Raw genomic sequence first — 22,801 nt, 5'->3', positions numbered from 1 at the left:
TGAAACCAAAACGATGGTTTTATCTTTACACATATCTTTAAAGAAATTGTACATTTTAAAATCAGATTTACGGTCTGTGAAATGGTCTCCGCGGCTGTATTTCTTCAGTACCTTTTACAATTTGCATGGTTGAAAAGCATCTTGACAGAAAATAAGTGTTACTACAGACTGTGAAGAAACTAGATAAAACCGCATAGAAAGCAGGATCATACAATAATATAATATACATGGCTTCATTGTAGTTTTGTACATTAATGATAGCTACTGTATAAGAAATTGTCTGTAATCGAACATTTGTTTGTGTAGCGTGATACGTCGAGCAGATTTAAGATGTTTTATTGCCTTACAAGATATAATGTTCAACATATTAAATGTATTCTATATAAACCTGTTTCCTTTAATGACACCTGGGTTGTGTTTTTAACACCCCAGATCGATTGACGTTTTTTCCTTAGTCGCAATTTTTTTATTTTATTGGTTTCTGTACAGAGGACACGTGTTAACTAGGAAGGTATCGCGAGGGATTTTAGGGCTGTGTATTGTGTGCGCTGGGTTCTCGGGCGGTTCTGGAGATTGATGTGTGGTGGCAGAGCTTAAGTATGTGTGTAACCCTTCTTGTGTTGTTGTGTTTGTTTGGGACAGTTCTGCTGGTGAAGCAGGCCTGGCCCCAGACGGCGTCGGCCCCGGGGCCCGCAGAAAGCTCCTATGACCTGGCTGTGGACGCTGGCTCAGAGAGCAGGCAGTACCAGGCATCATCTACTGCATTCAGTAAATATGATTACTATACTCTACTGTAACTGCTGTGTGTTCACCTGCTGCTCTGTACAACACACATTACACATCAAAACAGACTGAAAGACACTTAGGTGATGGACTTGATCTGTATCGTGAAGCTCTGCACGGAAATCTCTGTTCCCAAACCAAGTTTAAGATTATTGCGCATGCGGTCCGTGTTTGTTGCAGTGCATTCTGGGATTCTTGCCTTCTTTTTAGCAGACTCTCCTTTTTTGAGAGCCTTTATGTTGTGAGTGTCCCCTAAAATGTTGTCGAGTTTGGAACAGAGCGTGTATCTCGCATTGCATACCGGAGTCTGAAATTTACGTTTAAGGCCGACAAAACTAATTGTGGTTTTACTATAGCAAAAGTACAGCAACCATGTTATGCCATGGTTCAACTGTGGTTGTAGTGATGAGATTGTAGTAAATTTGTGGTTACTCGTTGTTTTGCTAAAAAATAAAACCAAAACTTATGGTTATTATAGTTAACGTATGGTTAGGTTTGGTAAGGTTTTGGGTGGAGCGGTAGTGTACTGTAAAAGACTCTTGGTGGTGGATGCTTTCCAATTAAGTGCGAATCAGCTTTTTCTTCTTTGGTGGTTTGTTTTGCATGTAGCAACTGATCTTCAGCGTGTATAGTTTTATCGGCGTGTTTAAATTGTATACTGCAAGTAATGGTCTTATCTCCCTCAAAACAAATTCCTGTGTATCTTTATTTGCATGTCGTGAGCAATACTCCAATAAACCATTGGCCAATAAAACAGATGGGGTGTGGTAGAGAGAGAGAGTGAGAGAGCATGTGTGTTTGATGTGTTATATTCTGAATGGGTGTGTGTTTGTATTTCATATCTGCTTTGGATCATAACTGCTGTTTTTTCCGTCTCTCTTTTGTGGAATTGAGTTTAATTACAGACTGCCTCAAATGGGTGGGTGCTTTGCTGTTGCTCACCAGAAGGTGGCGACACTCAGCACACAGACCTGTGTGAATGATTGTTTTTAAATATGATGTGAGCATTGGAATCAGAATATTGAGGTTTCAGGTGCTTCACTACGGTGGCCCCTAGGTGTCACGCGCTGCAATGGAAAAAACAAGTGCAAATAGAAAGGGAAAAAAACTGAAAGTATCTTCATTAGTGAGGCGAGAAATTCCCCACAATACTTGCAACACAGAAATGCACTGCAAATTCTCGCATCACAAACAGTGCGCAAACATGGTCAGTTCGAAGGGCACTGTGAACGGTGTAGGGAATGAGGAAAAATTGTGAAGAAAAGTGGAGAGGGATAACCAACTAACTGCGCCGCATCACAAGTGTGAAAAACAACGGACGAGTTTACATATGCGTTTTGTACATAGTGAAAGTTAATTTAATTATTTTATATCATCTTTAATACTATGATTTGTTTCACATAAATCTGTTATTTTACTTTTTTGTAGCATGATTATTCACTTATATTTGTATTTTATTTTATTATGGAATTAAAAGACTTTATACATGCGTGAATATTCATTTATTTAGCCACTATCATACAAACTAATGTTAAAGTTGTAAGAGTCAGACATTCTTTTTTATTATTTTAGGTTTACCTTCACATATGTTAATAGTCAAACCTGCAGCAATCACATAAATACAAATATAAACAAAAGTTATGATTTTATTGATTATATACATATACGTGTTACGTGTATATTATAGGGGTGTTCACTGGCTATTCAAATATTCAATCTGCAATATTTATTTGACAGTTTAAAAACGCTATTACTTCAGCGTTCGCTTTAGAAGACATGAATGCTCTTTTTTATTTAACATTTTTTCGCTTCATCTTTAATTAATTTATAATACATATAAAAATTATAATTTGTAGCCAAGTTCCTGTCTTTGTTCACTCTAAACACAAGTTAATTTAAATATTTTAAGTTTACACAGGCTGGTTTGTATAATACTCTGCTCACATCTAAATGATAAAAAAAAATTGGGGAGCCACAGAATTCGTTTACATAATAAATACGGTATAAAAATATCAACCTAATATTAAAAAAGATATTACTATAACTTAATAGCGGTTGATCTTTAAATTCATGTTCGTTAGTTAAAGATACACCAACTTAATGCTAATTTAATGAAGCCTGTTTTTTTTATCATCAACATTTTAAATGATAAAAACGAGGATGAGGAGCAGTGCGCCTTCTTTGCTGTCAGTATTAATCTACTGTAACCAATTGAGGAACAGACTTTAAGTAAACAAGACCTTTATGCTTATTCTCTTATCAAGTACATTAAAACAAAATACACACGATAACCATATACCACAGACTGTCAATGTACATTGTTTTGTACGGTTTTTTGTACAGTCTGTTTGATATGTTTGATGCGCGTTTCCAAAGTAGATATATTTCCAGGATATAACATTAGGGCGTTATGAATAGTCTATAAATTGTGAAAGAATATTTTATTAACTTAATTTAAACATTAGAATATGTTTTTTTAATGCCCATCCCATTATATATGCTTTAAATTTAAAAGTAAAACACGTACATTTTTATTTATGTTATATCATAATCTGCGCAACCCTGCCGTTGCCTTTCTATGATGACGTTGCAGGGCATTCCTGCATACGTTTCCATAGCCCGATTTGAAGAATTAAGCAAAACTATACTATGAAACGTACTGTTAGCTGCCCGACATGCTTTCACAAATGTCACTATAACATAAAGGAGGAAAAGTTTCATATTGTTTAATCAATTATTAAGTACATTTAACATGATCAACAACAAATAAATTGAACCTGATATAAGTTATTTGTTGATAACTCCACCAACGGATATGGCCACAGTGGAATGACGCGCGTCCCAGCCATGGTGCATCAGTTTTTTAGTCCCCCTGAAACACTTTGGCATCACTTTTCTGTATTTGTTTGTGTTGCGAGTATTGCAGGGCATGTATTGCCAAACTAATAAAGATGCTTCTTAAATTAACTGGTGTATACTCTATTTGCACGTGTTTTCTTCCATGGAATGCAGTGACACCTAGCGGCCACCATACTCTACAGTACAGCATATACACAAATACACAGTAACAGAAAAATTAAGAAATAAAAAAAATCTTTTAGTACCTAATGCCTTTCTTCTCTCTCTTTCTGTTTCTCTCAGGATATACTGCAGGAACGCCTTATAAAGTGCCACCTACTCAGAGCAATGGAGCCCCCCCTCCCTACTCCCCGTCCCCTAACCCTTACCAAACGGCCATGTACCCCATTAGAAGTGCCTACCCCCAGCAGAACCTCTATGCTCAGGTAAGACTCCATCCTAACTCAAACAAGTAAAAGCAACACTGGTGACTTTCCTCATTCACTCTTCTGGCCTTTATGCGCACACTTCAAGTCATGTGTTCTCTTTAGGGTGCTTACTACACACAGCCGGTGTATGCGGCCCAGCCTCATGTCATCCACCACACCACCGTGGTTCAGCCCAACAGCATCCCCTCCGCCATCTACCAGACTCCCGTTCCCAATCAGCGCTCAAACGGGATGGCCATGGGCATGGTGGCTGGGACGACGATGGCCATGTCCGCTGGTATGTGCAGAAACTGTTTGTGCCTTAAAAAAAGTCCAAATAATAGAAAGCGTATTAATGTTTTTCGTTCGATTCAGGGACCTTGCTGACCACCCCTCAACACACTCAAATTGGAGCACACCCCGTCACCGTGCCAACGTACCGACCCCAAGGGACACCCGGGTACAGCTATGTGCCACCTCACTGGTAGAGCCCACCTGCCAATCATGTGAGTCCCCTCCCACGTGACACTTCTGCTCCGCCCCCCCAGTTTAAAGTCACTAAATTCTCATCTTTCTTTCTCTCTCTCTCGGCAGATCTGGAGTCAAACATTGTATGCAACTACTAAAGTCTTACATCGGCGCTCTGTGCTCAACAGTGAGGCGCCACGTCTGTTTGCAAGAACAAAAGAGAAAAAAGTGCAAGGGTCACTTTATGCATTCTTATGTGTTTTTGTAAAAGCTGCTTTTTTATCTTTTATTTAAGTTCTTATTTTCTTGGGATGACGTTCTTGCATTAGGTTTTTTTTCTCTTCATTTTCAGTGTTCCACAGTCACTTCTGTAAGAGCTCCAGAATGATTTCGACCAATCACGCCTCTTCGAGCGTTTCCTATTTTTTGTGTTCCGTGTAACCGCCGGTGTGTAGGAATGTACCGACGCAATATCAGCACCACTCGGATCATTCACTCGATTATGCTGCCAAATTTTATAACCTTTAGATATTAGCACAGGTTTTTTTTTCTTTCTGTTTATTTACAGCGTTCTTTGATTTCGGCCTTCCCCCGTTCCCCCACGGAACGTCCTTTTGATTTTTTAAGGACATTTAATTTGGTCAGATCTCCCTGATTTTGGTCATTGAAAACAAGGGTGTCTTCCAGCTTGTAGCTGTTCCTGTAGATTTGTAAGGAATTATATCATTAGTAGGCCTGTGCAAACGTGGTTTAACCTTCATTAGGATATCGAGTGCATACAGTAATCTTAGTTATTCACTAAATAGAGAACGTTTGAGTGAGCCGGTTACTTTCTTAGCTTATGTGTCAGGATAGCGAAAGCTTCTGAACTATAACGTGTATATTCGATCTATATAAATGTGCGCACGGGTGCTCTCGCAGGGAAAGCGGCGTCACGGTGGAATATTGGGGGGAAAAATGAATCGGTGGCACTTAGCTGGAGCCTCCGGGTGCGATGCCATCACGGTGGTGTCGAAAACCGATCGACATGTGCCAACTTTGAGGCCGGATAGGATGGACACTACTCTTGACTTGACCGTAAGGATTGCATCCAGGATTCAAAGGGATTTTAACACGACGTAGATAGCACTAAAAGCAAAAAAATAAATAAGAGGAGCGGTTAAAAAAAAAACAGGAACCTACGGTCTGCTCCGGGTCTAGGGTGGGTGGAATCGAATCCCTCTGTGAATTCTTGGGTCTGTAAGCCTTTAGTTGCACAGATTTTAAGCGTAGAAGCGGAGCTGATCAATGCAATAATGAGAACGGCCTGCTCGAGCGGCTTTTTAAATTGTAATTTACAGCATTTTAGAGCAGAACAGAGAGAATTTTGAGTTCCTATCCGAGGCCTCGCCTGTATCCATGAATGGTGTATTCAGAAGTGACATATCATGTATTCTATGAGATGTTATACTGATGCATTGCACATTGACAAATAGACGTAACTTAATAACCAATTATACGGTACACTCTCATATTTAATGATGTAATTAAGAAACACAAGCATTTACTCTAGAAACCATTAGTCTTGGTATGTCTCTGGAAGTAATCTTATTGTCAGTACAAAGAAAAAACAGTATCTCTCTTTTGTTGTCGTTTTCGTTGGCTAATGAACCACTATTTCGATATAGTAAAGCGCAAGGTGGGGAGAAGCGATCCTCTGGTCTTATGTGAAAGTAATGAAGTCTAGTAATGCATGTGTCATGCGTTTGAATGCAGTATCGTGTCATGGGATGGAAACTGTGCCCTCGCTAAGCATGGTTGCATCGTATCCAATCGCAGCTTACGGATTGCTTCGAATAACACGTCAATCACACATTCCCTTCGATGTTTCGTTGTAGGTAAAAGGAGAATTGTGAATCGCACCCCGAAGTCACGTTTGAGCCCAAAATCAAAAGAAAACTCATTTCCAACTTTACATTTCTACTACATTGATGCAGCTGGATGTTTAAATTTATAGACGTCATTCTTTACTTCGTTACAGTAAAAAAATACTGTATTGTAATGCTTTTGTAAGTCGATAAATAGAACCATGAAGTAAAAATACATTTTGTAATATTTTTTAATAATTCTTGCGTTACAGTAGCTGGGGTAGAATTCTCGTGACTGGTTTTAAAACAAAACGTCATCTTTTAAGCAAAATCTATTTTGTCTTCTTGATTTTGGGGTGAAATGTGACTTTGGTGTGCTCTTGAACTGTTTCGTGAGATTCATAGCAAAATATTGCTGTAACTTTTCCACATTAGGAACTTCTAATCATTTATTGGCCTTTGAGAATGATGAATATTTTTGGCCTGCGCTAGTTGGAATTAAACGCCAGGTTTTTTTTCACAAAGTTCCAAGTTGATTGGTTGATAAAAGGATTAAAATCCAAAAATGACTTTCCCTTTAGTCTCTAAACAGTATTACAGCAAGCAGTGAGATGTATTTTCTAGGTTTTTTGGGGGGGGGCAACCTCGTGAGCGATGGATGCAACTGATCACGATAGCCGACATAAGTAAACATTCACCGGTCCGAAACACAAACCTGAGACCTCTAAACTCAAAGCTTAGAGATATCACAGATGATTCGTTCAGGACGAAAGGAATTCACCATCCAAACTGTAATTTAGGCGCTTTTTACGTAAGTGTTATTTAAAGTTTTAATTAATGATTGATGTTAATTTTTTCTTAAAATAGGAGATCTTCATAGTTGATCTGGAGTGGAGTGAAAAATACAGTTCATGTGGTTGAGAGGCATTTCAGAGCACAAGTCTTCAAAGGGTTTCCTCTTCATTCATTTCCACATTCTGTCTTTCTCTTCCTCGTTCTGTTGAAATGGGATCAGCGGAGGTCAGCCGTCTGAGATTTAAGGTTTTCTTTGAGCTTTTTCTGAAAACGAGTTTCGTTGCAGCTACCGGAATGCACAACGCAGGATCATCATCATCGCATACTTCAGTCAAACATCATTCGCTCGCCCTCGTAGCATTCCAACTCTTTCTTTCTTTGAAGAGGTATAAACGCCCGTCCTCTGTTGCCACACAATAATTTGGCACTGGAAGTCGAACATCAGATTTGTGGCGTTGTGAGGGCAAGTAAATGATGAAAAAAACTTTCATTTTTGAGTGAACACGGCTGTTCTTTTTCCAATATCATGCTTATCAGTCATTATTTTTTTGGGGGGGCTTTAGATGTTTGTCCTTTCTGAAATAGATTGATCTGTCTAATGTGAGCCCGAGAGTTGAGATTCGCTCTTGCGTCGGTGTGAGCATTTGGTTTCTTGATTGTTTTAGATCTCGTTGATTTTGTGAACCCATGCACTGTTCTGTTGTTTCATTTCAGGGCATCGATCAAACGATTGTTTACTAGCGCCCGTGACGCATGCAGCGGGTTTTTCTTTGAGACACCTATGTTCCCGGACCCCTTGAACACGAGATGGTGCATCTCAAGGGGTTCATCCGATAAATTCATTTCATCATTAGCTCCGGCGATCTCAGTCACGTCACCAGTGTGTCAAGATGTTTCCACAGTCATTGAGGCACTGGTTTCTCTTGCTAAAACCCCCACATCATTATCCATGATATGAGAACACTGTTGTTTAGGGTGACTTTGTTTTACGTTTCACCCGTGCAAGACTTGTTGTTTGCATTCTAAATGTTAAGCAAAAAGGGGAAAGTCTTCCAGAATTTATCTCCCTTCAGTGAGAGTGAAAGATGTCTCGGCCCACACGACGTGTCAGGCACTACATCACTGTTCTGGCACCGGTGAGATCTCATGCGGGTCAGAGCGCCAGCGCGGTCCAGGCCGTGTCTTTCAATCATTTTAGCAAGGAGACCCACATTAGACTTGTGAAATGAAGTGTAATTCTGTTTTTATTATAATGGGTTTTTTATTGTTTTGTTTTTGTTTTGGAAGGTCAGTTAGTGATCTCTGTGACATAATTAAGCCAAGTTTGTAATTGTATAATATTTACTGTAAGATGTAGAACATTCAATAACTATTAAAATCTTTCCAAAAATGTTGTTCGTCTTTGACACGTCATGTTACGTACAGTGATGAAGATTCCGTCAGGTCGGTTGAATTGGTATTTGCTCAAAAGGTCAAACATCTCAGACATTGATGTTCATTTCATTGCACTACACTGTCAGCTCAGACAAGTTCATTTGGCTTAAAGGGATAGTTTGAAATACAGACTCTAACGTCACTTATTTACTCTGATTACTTTTACTTTAGTGGAACGAAGAAGATATTATGAGAAATGTCTCAAATAATAGAAGTCAATGTAGTTTGGTTACCAACTTTCTTCACAATATATGCTGTATGCTGTAGAAGAAAGGATGTCCTACAGGTTTAGAATGACACGAATGGGAGTAATCGTATATTTTAAGTGTACTATCCCCTTAATGCACAAACCCCTGTAACAGTTATGCATCCTGCAATGCATGATGGGTAAAACAAGTGAATCAACAGACTCAAATTATTCAAAGTTTCTAATTAACAAGATACTTTTTGCAGTAAATATAAAATGCTCGACAATGGGTGGAATATTTCGAGATTAAAGGGAAGCTCCACCCGAAAGGTTTGGAATAGCTTGATGGTGAGTAAATGATGAAAGGATTTTCAAGTTTCTGTTTAAATCTTAACAGTCTTAGGTCTTATGTAAAGTCTATTTTACACTGTTAAAAGCTTCCAAAATTGTTTGTCTTAAAACACTGCTGAAGTTCAATGGGGAAGATGACTTTACACAGCTGGCCAGACGAATCTCCACATCAGATTATTTTATCACATGAGAAGAGACGAGGCCCTAAACAAGGAAATCGCAAAACTCTATTGCTAAGATGTCATATAAAAACTTTGGCCGCAGTATTGCAGAGAAGCGTGTGACCAACTCAAATTAAATGTACATGCACTTGACAGAATAGCATCATATATTTGAGTTGTTCAGTAGCGTGGATGCTCACACTGACAGGTGTCAGCAGGTTTGTGTTTCCTGAATTGTGACATGCTTCTCATTTACTAGATGCCATCGACATGTGACTTACACTGTTTCTTACTTCCCCAAAAGAGAACAAGGTTCACTGATGCTCTTAACACAAGGCATGGTTTAAAAAAACAAGAGGAACTTCTTAATAAAAATGCCACTTTCTGTTTGTTGTGCAATATTTTCACTATTAAATCTACCCAAGAAACCACATTAGTTTTCATTTCTGAGTGTTTTTGTGTGGGAGGTAATGGAGAATCGGTCCTGTGTCCGTTTCCTGCTATAATAAACCAGAACTACCGGCTGCACGTCCCACAATTCAATTTGACTCCATTCATTAGCATTCATTTATGTGAAGAATATTACAGGGTCTCTTTCAATTAGACTAAGATGGGAAAAACAACGAGCACAAGGACAGAAATAATCTTGACCAGTTAAATCATAAAACATATATCTGCACATGTATTTACTTTTATAGTTATTTTAGTATTTTGGGGGAGAATTACATGAAGATTAAATATGTCAAGTGTGTGGTCAGTCATGAGCCGTATGACAGCTGTTTTGGGAGTGTAACATTACATAAGGGGACATCCCGGGGTCATAGCGATCGGTTTGCGTTCAAGAATCCTGTACTTCTATTGGTCAACTCAAGGGCTTGTGCTATATTTGCCAAAAGGCATCCAAGTGCTCATCTTTTAACCTGAGGTTTTGTTTGACCCTAAGACCCCACGACACTGACCTCTCTTGGTGCTGGTCTATAGTCATGTCATAGATTGAATCTCGATGTGCTGCAGAAGGAAAGTCTGTCAGATCTAAACCTGGCACTGGATTACGTCTGTCAAGAAGAACCTGAACCTCTGGATCTAACTCAACCTGGCTGGAAAATGATCAATTGGTTTACGTGTCCTGACCTGTTGAGCTGTGGTGTGTGGAGGCAATTATTTTCCTATAACAGCCCCCAATCCCGTTTCCCCTGCCAGATAAACGGCCAAAAATCTAATAAAGGAAAATGAGCCCGGAACAACACTGTTCTAAACAGGCTTTAAAGTTTTTTAAGTCATGAGTGTAATACTCTGTGTCTAGACGAATAAAGCAGTGAGTTTTTGGACCAATCTGTCAACTTTGTAAATGGTATGTGCATGTCTAGCAATTGTTTTAATCTTTTTTTTGACTGGTGACAACATGGCAAAGATGCCAGCAGCTCCATTTTTATCATCAACCCAAATTACTTGACTTAAGATAAAAGCATCTGCGTTTTAATCGCATTTACTTAAATAAGCAAATAAAGTTGATTGTGCATGCGGAAAAATCATTGCGATATGCACATTTCCTGACCTCAAATATTGTATGAGTAAAATGTATTCAGGTCAGGTATTTGGATGTTATTGTGCTGTGCTGGTTTACATCAACTTCTATTTCTAATTTATTTTTATTTTGCTCTTATTCTTTTTATACATACACTCGCATTTTTAATCAATTTTATTGCCGTTTTATTGTTTCTTAAAATCTTAAGTATTTGTGTTCTCAAATCATTTCCATTTTAAAGACATGTCTTCATTCTTTCTGTCAATCATTTTATGTGAAGCACTTTGAATTGCCCTTGTGTATGAAATGTGCTATATAAATAAACTTGCCTTGCCTTGGCTTATTTGTGTAAAACAAAATATTCCAGCATGTGATCAGACCATCACTTGTCAGACTTGCATTAAAAGAGTAAAATAACACGTTTTTTATAGTCAAGACATGTTGACAAATCAAGAAACTAGAAACAAAATATTAATTTAATTTCTCTTTCAGGTATACTGTTGCTGTTGGGAAATGGTTCAAAATGTATTGTTACAGTAAATTATTTGTTGCACTTCACAGAAAACCAGGCAAGTGGCCAAGATGAACAAAAGACATGTCAAGTTTACCATAATAGCATTCCCTAGAAACAGAAACTGAATTTAAATGATCAATGATCAATAAACTGCATTGTACTTTTACATTTTGGACTCATTTCAAGAAGACCTACCCACTGCTCATGAATTCACAATTTCAGTTAAACTCAGCATCACTTGAAGCATGCTCTCAAAATAAAACTGACAGCACCTTGAGAAACACTGGGAAAATATTTTCATAAACAACAAGAACCTCTACAGTATCACAATGTTGCCAAATCTTAAGAACTTTTAGTCATCCACTCAATGTATTCAACTTAAGATGTCCAAGGTTAAGTGATACTGTACAAACAAAGAAGTAAACATAACGTTGATTTATCATGTTTATATTTCCGTGCAGGCCAAAAAATTGAGAAAATAAATTTCTTTCTAACCCACAAAACTGTTTTTGTCATCTATTAATGAGTCAAATATACACAGCTGTATTAATGTCATAGAAAGATCTTTTATTAAACGCAGATTTATTAAGATCTTGTTGGTTTATTGACATGTCTGATTATTCACTGGAATTAAGGGTATTAGTCTTTCTTGGCTGTTCCCAGGCCTGGAGTGCTGTTTTAACTTGTCTTTCAGCGTTACAAACGAACTGAAGATGTTTGAGTAAAAATGGGACAGTATAAAATCTGTTTGCACTTGTTAAAGCTTTAGGGAACGGAACTCTTTAAGGGACATGTTGGTGGAAAAATATGAGAGGGAAGAGAAAAATACTTTATAAAGCAAAACTTTTGCGTTCCCCCGATAAGTATTGCTTCCCTCGCAAAACCTCTCCCAGCGGATCATTAAACATGAAGTGTTTGTCCATCGAACTCGATGAATGTTTGGCGAGATAACGCAAATGTGTTTGCGAGATAACGCAAAGGTTTCGCGAGATAACGCAAACGTTTTTCGAGATAACGCAAAAGCTTTAAAAAGTATATTCCCTCTCTTTTTTTAACAGTGAAAATTGTGTATTAATCATCTAAAATGTTCTTTAGGAAGATGTTCTGTTGTCGTGACGAAAAAACATGGCAAAGACGGTTAATACCGTCTTCCCCGTCTTTCAAAGAAGCTTTATTGGCATAAAACAAATTTTACATTGCCTAATCACGTTAAAATTAAATACAAACATTCTGCACAAATAAAGATCAAGATGAAAATAAAAATATCTATATATAAATATCAATAGGAACAGAAAAATAGCATAGTATTGATGACAGTTCTGCGGTGAGGGTGACAGGATCCCGTCATGTAGTGTTAGTTTGTGTGTGCTGCGTCATTGTTGTGTTGTGCTGTTTGTTCTTTTGTCGTGGGAGGACTTGAAATCTCTTGCAGCTAGGATTGAGTTTACTGAGTCTTGCAAAATATGGAAGTGGTGCAAAATATCGCCATATAATTACACATATAACATCTACACCTACCCCAACCCTAAACCTAACCTTACAGCGTGACCAAAATGATGCGGTATTGAAGTGCGCATGCCCAGTGGATGTGGCTGTATCCCGTCTAGTCAAAACCTTTAGAGAGTCGCGACAACGGAAGTTAAATATTTTCGCCTGTCACGCGATTTATGGAGCCTTCAGATGGTTACAAAAAGTTATGTCATTAAATGGGTCAAAATTTTAACTCAATTGGTCTGTTTAGCCGCAGCTCCATAACTACAGGGAACTATTGAGAGGCTCCATGAACGCCATTGCTGTGAAACAACTGTTTCATTGGAGTCAACAGAGTTGACGCAACTCTCTAATCGTTCTAATCGTGGATCAACCGTAATTCATATAAATGGGCATTGTCTAAGGGGCGGGGCTTACGGCTGCGGGGTCGAGTACGCACAGGTTACAAAACAGGAGCGTGAGAAATCATAAGCAGTTTTATGAAGCGTGCGTGAAGACTCCGACAACTTCTCTTTGAGGAGATCTCATGTTTGAAATATTTTCTGTTTCTCAAGACAGAGAACTACCCAGGAGTTAAAGTAAAGGTAAGTTTAAAAGTCAATTAAAACTTTTATCATTAAACTTTAATTTTAACTATAAAAAACGTCCATGAAACGAACACTGAACTGTAAGAAATGTAATGTAAATATTGCAGTCACATGGACAATGACATGCATACACTACTACTTACGTTTTGTTTCTATACAGTAGAGAAACTAATAACGAGTTCCTTAGAAAGGCTTTATAAAATAAACGTATTATTATTACTATTATTAGATATAGCATTTATCCTGTCTTTCTGTCTGACTTGGTGTAGCCTAACACAATGAAAAAAAAATTGTTTTAGTGTTAACAAATATCCTATTATTGAAACCCATATCAATTTTCCCAAGAAAAGTAAAAATGCATTAAATTGTAAATAGATTTGAGACATAATTACTGTACATATACATAGTTAATATATCAATTACTTTCCAGTTCCGTTTCAAAACATGTTTTTTCTTTATGGGACAGAAATCTTGGTAATGCTGTAAATCACAAGTCGGTATATAAAGTCTCATTCTCAGCTGTATTTCTGATTGAAATGAGGATTAGCGTGAACAGTTCAGTAGATTCTTGGCAGTGCCGTATTTACTGTATGAATTCCAGTAGATTAGTAATGCGTCAGTGAATGGCTTCTCTGTTTGTTAATGTGCTTGGACAGGTCTCAGAGATGGCGGGTCTGTAACTAGACATCAGCTCATGGTGTGGGTGAAACAGTTGGCATCAAAGCGAAGCAAGGCAAGCATTCCCAGCAATGATGTCAAAGTTAAACTACTGAATCTATGATGGCCCATTTCAAATAACAATTACAGCTTATTCGCCTTTGTTAACATCACAGCAGTCAGTGGTGCCAGTGCCAGCGTGTGCTTTGATAGTCAATGTGACTTTCCCAGTCAAAGGATGAGTGTTTTAGTGTTATTTGGTTTGCTGCAATGTGTCTAGCGTGTTCCCGCTTGATGTTGACAGTGGGCTAAAGATATCTCCTCTCTGGTGGGCTATTTTTGCACCTGACTAGTCATGTATGATACACGCTTGCAGGGCGAATTGCTTTTCAAAACCATTTGACCCACGAAAGTTAAATAAGAATGATCTGTAAGTCCTCATTGTCTCCATTAGATGGTATTGGAGGAAATGATTTTGAGAAAGATTCAGCAGCTGACTCTCACTTCTCCTTGAGAGTTTTAATAGAGATCTCAATGTCCACAAGTGTGCCGAGGTATTTAAATGTGTTGTCAAAAGTTATAGACTTTAGTATGTGCTCGAACATTTCTCATCACGTTCTTTCAAAACCAAGTTATGTGATCTGTGCTTTACATATTTACATTTGTTTGAAGGATTATAGTACTTGAGGAAAAACACGATAGCCAACATAAATGAAACTACGTGTAGAACTTAGAAGGAGCAAATGTTGAGCAATAAAACGGTGACCACGGACACAGCAAGTTCTTTCATATTTTTCACAGCTACAAGCTGACACATCACTTGTTCATACTGAATAACTAGTGTTCACATTGCTTGGATTGTTGTGTTTGATCTTGCCTGTAGACATGTCTGCGTTGAGGAAACATCTGTTTAAACATACATTAAAACCCAATTGAGCTACAAGAACAAATTTGAAAAATGTTCGATGTCAATATTATTGTGTTGTCATTACTTTTACAGTTCTGTTGTTTGTGCTAGTGGCACAGATATGCCAGTCAAAATGATTTTAACACGAAGCTGGTTGCATTAAAATGGGTGTCAAGGTTGGAGGAACGTTTGAGGCACAAACCGTGTTTTAAGTTCATGCAAATGCACAGACAAAACTCTTTTTTTGCATGGCTGTTGAACAGGAGTCTGTTTGAGAATGAGTAAGGTCTTGTGATGTCAGGGACCGTGACGCGGCTAAATAAAGACTCCAGCAGGCTCAGTTTGCTTCTGACTCTCAAAAGACTGTTTTTGCCGTCGTAAAGTAGCAGTTCACCAAAAACTAAAAACAAATCTCCATCATGTGGTTCAATACCTGTATGTGGAACACAAAAGAAGATATTTGAGAAATGTTTCAGTGGTTTTGAGGTCATTCATTGGAAGTCATTTACGTCTGATGTTTTATTAACAACATTCTCCAGAATGTCTTTCGTGTTCTGTAGAATTAAGTCATAAAGGTTTGGAATGACATCAACCACACGCACGTTGCATGCGCAAGACGCTCTCATCACGACTCAAAGAACCTCGCCAAGCAAACATTTCATCTAGCCGGGGCAATAAGCAGTCAGACAGCAGATGGTGATCCGTGTTTGTTTAAATCAACAGGCATGACCACCACTCCCTATCAGATCCACGTCTCAGTCCACCGCAAAGTGTTGCTTTAATCCCGTCAAGATCTCAGTCTAGATCCCGACGAGCTTTGGCACGTTTTTGGTTTGTGCTGTCTGGTTGTGACCGTGCTGGGTCATTCTTGGCATCATTTATAAAAACTGCTTGGCATGTGTGCTACAGACATGAATGGGATTGGGAGTTAAATTCTTCGGTTTGTTGAGTTTTTTTAGAGCAATAATAATATAATTTCAGATAAAATATATTTGAGATACAGTTTTTTTTTACTTTGGAACATATACGCTCTTTAAAATTACTATTTATAAAACGGTCAGTTCTGGTCCTTGATTCTGATTGGCTGAGCTCTAAGCCCTTATAAAATACAGGGATTTATAGTGGCTCCATGTGTAACATAGCCGAAATATCATTTTATTTTCTTTATTTTTAAAACCTTGCTACGCAACCGTTTTATTAAAGCAATAAGCCCCGCGAAGCAGTGGCTTACAGTGCATTTTATAACGGCTAAGGCTGTGTTCACACTTGACTTCTTTTTTGAGCGGGATTGGCCGAGCTCAAGCTGAAAAAAATGCTGATGAAGCATAGTTTTGTATAAATGTAAGTTTAATTTTTATATGCAATATCTTCCGATTGCATTTGTAGCAAGAAATTCGTTTTGTTGTTTTTAAATATGTGATTTGTTATAGAAGCTTTCTGTTTATAATTCAAATAGACTTCCGTTACGCTGCGTTTGAAGCCTGTGTGCCTTCGTGCACAACGGCTATCTTTGAATATTGACGGCTACAATTTGTAACCAATACGCTGCAAGTGTTTTTTTTAACCAAACAAGCACCAGTGTCAACTTTTTCTTGTCAAAAAAGAAGTCAAGTATGAACAAGGGGTCCGCTTCACATCGTGCCACAACGGCCTTAGCTGTTATAAAATGCATTGTAACCCACTCCTTCTTGGGGCTTATTGCTTTATTCTTATTTACATTTTTTTCTGCAAACCCCTTTTCAACTACAACGAAACTTTTGTGTAACAGAAGGTTTTGGCGTATGTTAAAGTTATGGGACCAAACAGCCTGTCAAAGAATCCTTATTTTATAAAAGCCTAAAAACAACCCTAAAATGAATTTTTGAACTCTCTTTTCAGAACTTTGTGTATTGGCTCAACTTAACCCGAGGCCATTTTCAGCAGAGCTCACATTTCTTAAACCTGTCCAGACAAACCTAGCATGCTTTCTCCGTTCCAGCTCTCTCGGAGATGTAGAGAGGGACGGGAGGGCCAAGAAACATCAAGAACTGATGAGTTGATCAATAAAATGAACTGAAGGTGGGGTGGACTGATGAATAAGATCGGGGAAGTTGCTCAAGAGAACTTTATATGCAATCAGACTTGTGTTGTGTAGTGTTGGGCAAACACAAGTTAAGACTGACAGACGCTCTTGTGAAACTGAATGTCTCACTTCCGTTGTGCAAGATGCCTGATGATGATGACTTTAAAAGTAATGAATGAAAAAGAGTGAACAAACTCAATAGGTTACTAGAATAAACAAGTGAGAGTCTTTACAGGAATGTTTTCATTAATCGTATCTTAGATAAGCTCTTATAGACGAGATATAACCTGTAATCTACACATGACCTGCAGCGGCTGTTGAAGCTTGTTAAACAATGCTTATTTAATAATAAGTTATAAAAATTCTTTCTAAAAAAAGTTCTTTCTATACATAGTTTTTATGAAACCATCTCCTTTTAAAACATAAATAACACTGGGGTCATGAATAACACTGTTTGCTATTTGGATTTCATTATTTTAATCAAGCTTTAATACAAGATTGAGATAATCCTCTTTTAGGCTGTTTTATATTATAAATGTTAAGATTTATCTTATCTATGTCACAGTAGGTATGAGATTTTGATGGTATGATCATCTTAAGCCCAAATATCCCAATTTCACGGTATGTCAGTACGATTGCAGCTTTAACATGTGTTCTTTTAAATATCTGGGTTGAACACGATATATTTTATTTTTGAGCGACACAAAATATTTGGAACAGTGGTAAAGATGTACAGTATGTCAGGGTAAATCAATGGTTCCCAAACTATTTACATGTACATGTATGCATTTGGCAGACGCTTTTATCCAAAGCGACTTACATTGCAGTAACCTATACATTTATACTTAGGTATGTTCAATGTCCTGGGATTAAACCCACAACCATAACGCAAGGATGGCACCCATTTATAGTCTTTTTTTAACATGCATTACATAAATATTAATAAATTGAATGCAGATGAGCAAACAACAGATAAAGCAAAAAACAAAAAATAGCTCAGAACTTTCTGTCTTTGATGAGACAAACATAACAACAACTCATACCTTGGGAACGGTATACCAGAAAAATATATTATATTTTATGATTTGACTGTGATGGTCAGATCTTCATTTTTCATTTGAATGAGAATTGCATCATGCAGAAGGAGAAGTGAAAGCAGAAAAAGAGATATGTGAATTCTGTCTTTTCCTGTGTCTACCATTCAGCTTGTATCTGTTGAGAATGCAAGTGTCATGAAAACTCTCATGTAACCTTTCAATGTAATTGACATATGCCTTTAACAAAAACAAAGAAAATAAAGTCACATGAATATTTCAGGAGCGCTAAACTGAGCCTGTTATTTAAAACCTTTTCAAAAGATATCATGAATAAATGATGAGGAGGTCCCACGAAATGCTTTATGTGGTATGCATTTGTTCCATTATCACATCTGTTGGACCAAACAAAGAAGGATGGAAAAATCTCTAGTTTTGCTATTGTTTTTGCTGCCATTACAGCGTTTAAATGAGACTGCGTGTCACGATCACAGTCCACGTTTCCCCTGTGTTTGTGTTACTACATTGTGTTCTGTGCCATGTTTTGTAGTCCTTCGTAGTTTGAAGTGTTAATTAGTTCCTCCAGGTGTGTTATGTTATCTTGTTAGTATTTAAACCTTTGTGTAGTGTGAGTCTTTGTATGTTTGTTCCTGTTCCCAGAGTTGTTCCTCAGTGCCCTTTGGATTATTTTAGTGCCTTGTTTCGTGGTTCTTTTATTGTTTTGTACTTTGTGTTATTGTTCATTTAAAATCTGACTGCATGTGGATCCGCTGCCTCCCTGCCTGGATTACTCCAAGTTACACAGTGAAGCATTACAGGAATAGTTCACAAAAACAAAAAACGATTCTCAAAAATTTCTGGAAGACCAGGCACATCTAGGTACTAAATATGTAAACACATCATTTTTTCTTTTTATGAATTTAGTACATTTTAAGCACCATTCAACAAGAGACTAGCAAAGAATATTATGAATAAATGCCTCCTGCTGATTGTGTGTGTGATCAGAGACCAGTGTTGGGTGTAACTAGTTACTAAGTAATTAGTTACTGTAATTTAATTACTTTTCCCTTGAAAAGTAAAGTAAGGGATTACTCATATGTTTTCTGTAATTTAAATACAGTTACTTTTGATGTAATTAAACTAAATACTTTCTGAAACATATGCGTGTGCAATAGTGTAATTGACATCAACATTCAAAGTCTTACATTAAAACTTTGCTTTAATGTATAATTCCCACATTTGTAATACTTTGGTCAGTTAATAATATTATTTATTTGAATGAATTAAATAAGACGTTCCATGTCTATCCTTGAATAATTTAACTAATCAAGGTTGATGTAGGATATAGAAAGTTATTAGTAATGAGTAACTAAATACTTTTTGGACAGAGTAATTTGGACAGTAATCTAATTACACTATTGAATATGTAATGAGTAACTAGTAATTAATTACTTTTTTAGAGTAACTTACCCAACACTGTCAGAGACCTCATATTAAAACACACATTCCTCATTAACTTCTAAAAAAATGAAGTTCGTTTCTCACTGCCTGCATAAATCACTGGATGTTATTGAAAGTTTTGCACTGTTATTAGGTTTGGATAAACAAGCTGCAATTTGCTTCGACCGTCTTCCTTTACTGGGAATACATGAATATGTTTTGCATGCACTGACTAAAGGAATGCAGAGTTTTGATTCTCAGTTCAAAATTATACTATAACAAACATAAAACGAATAAATATAAAAGGTTCTTTGCAGCATTGCATAGAATAACCCTTTTTGGTTCCCCAAAAAACCTTTCAATCAACGTTTCTAAAAAGAACCATTCTTGGGATACTTTTCCACTTTTTTGTTGTCTGAAGAAGGCCTTTTCACTAAATAGAACTTTTTGTTAAAAGTTCCTTTAATCTGAACAGAAATATGTAATTATATATATATATACAAACTATATATTTTATTCTTCTCTTGACAGAATGTGAGGCAAACTGTCGAGATGGCGTCCAACCTTTCCAGCTCCGCTCTGCCCTCCTGCACCTACAACGAGGACTTCAAGCGCTATCTCCTCCCAGGCGTCTACAGTCTGGTCTTCATCTTCGGCCTGCCGCTCAACTTCATCATCATTCTGCGCATCTGGAGCTGTCGGCGAGCGCTCACGCGCACTAAGATTTACATGCTGAACCTTGCGGTGGCGGACTTTCTGTACGTCTGCTCGCTCCCGCTCCTCATCTACAACTACGCCAGCAGAGACTACTGGCCTTTTGGCGACCTCACCTGCCGCATGGTGCGCTTTCAGTTCTACAGCAACTTGCACGGCAGCATCTTCTTTCTCACCTGCATCAGTGTCCAGCGTTACCTGGGCATCTGCCACCCGATGACTCCGTGGCCCAAAAGAGGAGGGCGCAGGCTCGCCTGGATCATTTGCGCGTGTGTCTGGGGGTCCGTGGTGGTGCTCTGCGCTCCTACGTTCGAGTTCGCCGCGACGGGCGTCCAGCGCAACCGCACCGTGTGCTACGACCTGAGCGTCCCAGAGCGCTCTCCGGAATATTTCCCGTACGGCATCGCCTTGACCTGTGTGGGCTTCATTTTGCCGTTCCTGGTCATCCTGGTACTCTACTGTAAAATGGCGAAGGTTCTTTGCCGGCCTGGCGAGGCCAGAGGACACTCCCGCGTGGAGAAAAAGACTAAAGCGGTCAGGATGATAATCATCGTCATGTTGGTGTTTGCCATCAGCTTTTTGCCATTCCACATCACCAAAACGCTCTACCTGTTGGTGCGGACGTTTCCCACGGCGTCCTGTGAACTGAGGAACTTGCTGTCGGTGGTTTACAAAAGCACCAGACCCTTTGCCAGTATGAACAGTGTACTGGATCCTATTTTGTTTTACTTCACCCAGCCCAAGTACAGACGCAGTACGCGGACTTTACTGCTCAAGTTCACTTCACTAAAAAGCCAATTTTCAAAATGATTGGTTGGTCTTCTGAATCAGGATGATGATTAAAAAAACACAGTAAAGGTGCTGCGTTGGAATATTACACTAACACATCATGAAGGTTTTGTTGGCCTTGAAGTGATGTATCCTATGAAAACTTCATTATGACTGAAGAACTGACTTTTGAGTCAATACATTTACATTTAGTCATTTAGCAGACGCTTTTATCCAAAGCCACTTACAAATGAGGAAAACAATAGAAGTAATTGGAACAACATAAGGACAATAAAAAGCATAAGTGTAGTTAAGCTGGTCTCATAGCCTACCTCAGTATAGAGGGCTAAGGCTTTTTTTAAGGATAGAAAAAGAAAAGACATAGAAGTAAGAACTCATCGGTCAGATGCTGACGGAAGAGAACTGTGTTTTCAGCCCATTCTTGATGACGGCTACAGAATCTGCTGATCTTGTGGCAGCGGGCAGATCATTCCACAAAGTCACAAACATATGAAGGGTTTTATACCCTTTGAATAAAAAAGGGATGATGATTATGAGAGATTTTACCTAACATGGTTCAATTCAGACACATGATCATGGATTCAGCTGGTCTGTGAAGGCATATTTTTGACACAGAGTAACAGCAGACTTTCAGTGTTACTAATAAAAAGAGAAAATAAAAACAACAAACCCTTGACTAATAAAAACTATGCGTAAAATGTGATGGGTGGAGATCTGAATGATTTTTCATCATCTGTGTAACACAGGACTGTCACGTCTTCAGCACATGATCTAGTGGTCTTTATCACAAGGTGTTTGAGGGCTTGATCCCCCATATGACTGATGTCCTGTATATATGTCATTTTTATAAGAGTGACATGTGGAGTCTCTGATTCAGAGAAATGTAAAGCTTGTGTCTGTGCGATTGATCTATTCGGCTATTAAAATGTGTAAACTTCATTACGGTTGAACTTTTAAGCTTAACAACGATCATAACAACAAGAGCTGTTTAAAAAGACAAAGCGTTAGGTGTTCAAATGCCTTTGATAAAGGTGTGTCTATTGTTCAGGAAAAGAGCTGCATTTGAGTAGAAAACACTGAGCTTCTAGTACTGTGAATGTATATGTTTATTTTATTCGTCCAGTATCATCTTTGTGTTATTTTGTTCAGCTTTAAATAAAGTAACTTTGCTCTGTATCTGAAGGTTGGAGTTCAGTTAAACACCTGCAGTTTCTGTATCTCAAATTCATTAAACTGCGTCTGCCACTAGGTGGCGCACTCTGCCCATTTTTATGAAACACTGCTTTAGCGTAAATATTTTATTGAAAATGTTCGTAAAAGCCAAATATACGTATAAATTATATATACGGCAAACTTTATAATGAAGAATACACGTATGTCTGTACCTAAGCATGATGTAGCCTACACAACATACTGGTAAATACATGTGTGTTAGTTGATCTGCAAAGAAAATGTCTTGACAATTAATGTCTTTGTAAATATTAATATTCCGTTTTCACATTTGTATAGTGCTTTTCACAATGTGTATTATTTTAAAGCAACCCTACAAATAATGTATATGTTTCCATCATATGAAGCGAACATTATCAATTAAAAGTTTGTCATAAGTGTGATATATTATTTTTAAAGAATAGTGAAAGACATTTCGTTATTTTATTAAATGTGACATCATAATTCGTCTGATTTGTGTGTTTGTGTGGAGTTGTTTTTGGTCAAAACAATAAACTTATACTAATCTGTGTCCTTTTTTGTCGGTGTTTCTATTCACAACCAGTTAAATACAGATCCA

The 22,801-nt window shown here is 37.9% G+C and overlaps 2 protein-coding genes across 4 annotated transcripts in view; both read left to right on the top strand.

Moving 5' to 3' along the window:
• Positions 1-8,553, top strand: part of fam168a (family with sequence similarity 168 member A) — a 35,389-nt gene extending 26,836 nt beyond the window's left edge. For 2 of the 3 annotated variants that reach the window (XM_056765859.1, XM_056765861.1), the window contains 5 exons: positions 643-768; positions 3,925-4,067; positions 4,173-4,347; positions 4,425-4,555; positions 4,644-8,553. In XM_056765859.1, the coding sequence (XP_056621837.1) occupies positions 643-768; positions 3,925-4,067; positions 4,173-4,347; positions 4,425-4,537 (557 nt within the window). In that variant the 3' untranslated portion in view covers positions 4,538-4,555; positions 4,644-8,553. The remainder of the gene's footprint in view (positions 1-642; positions 769-3,924; positions 4,068-4,172; positions 4,348-4,424; positions 4,556-4,643) is intronic. The other variant, XM_056765860.1, reaches the window with a different exon arrangement.
• A 4,728-nt stretch (positions 8,554-13,281) lies between these two features.
• On the top strand, positions 13,282-22,724 carry LOC130435142 (P2Y purinoceptor 3). Its single transcript, XM_056765489.1, has 2 exons — positions 13,282-13,406; positions 20,041-22,724. The coding sequence occupies exon 2, from the start codon at positions 20,062-20,064 to the stop codon at positions 21,031-21,033; it is 972 nt and encodes a 323-aa protein (XP_056621467.1). The 5' UTR covers positions 13,282-13,406; positions 20,041-20,061; the 3' UTR covers positions 21,034-22,724.
• Positions 22,725-22,801: the final 77 nt, after the last annotated feature.

This window comes from Triplophysa dalaica, chromosome 14, assembly GCF_015846415.1.
Source record: "Triplophysa dalaica isolate WHDGS20190420 chromosome 14, ASM1584641v1, whole genome shotgun sequence".
Taxonomy (NCBI): Eukaryota; Metazoa; Chordata; class Actinopteri; order Cypriniformes; family Nemacheilidae; genus Triplophysa; species Triplophysa dalaica.
This window is presented reverse-complemented; position numbering and strand designations above follow the sequence as displayed.

What these genes read in the sequence shown, in the direction of transcription:
- LOC130435142 (XM_056765489.1), top strand. Translation starts at nt 20,062, where the DNA reads ATGGCGTCCAACCTTTCCAGCTCCGCTCTGCCCTCCTGCACCTACAAC.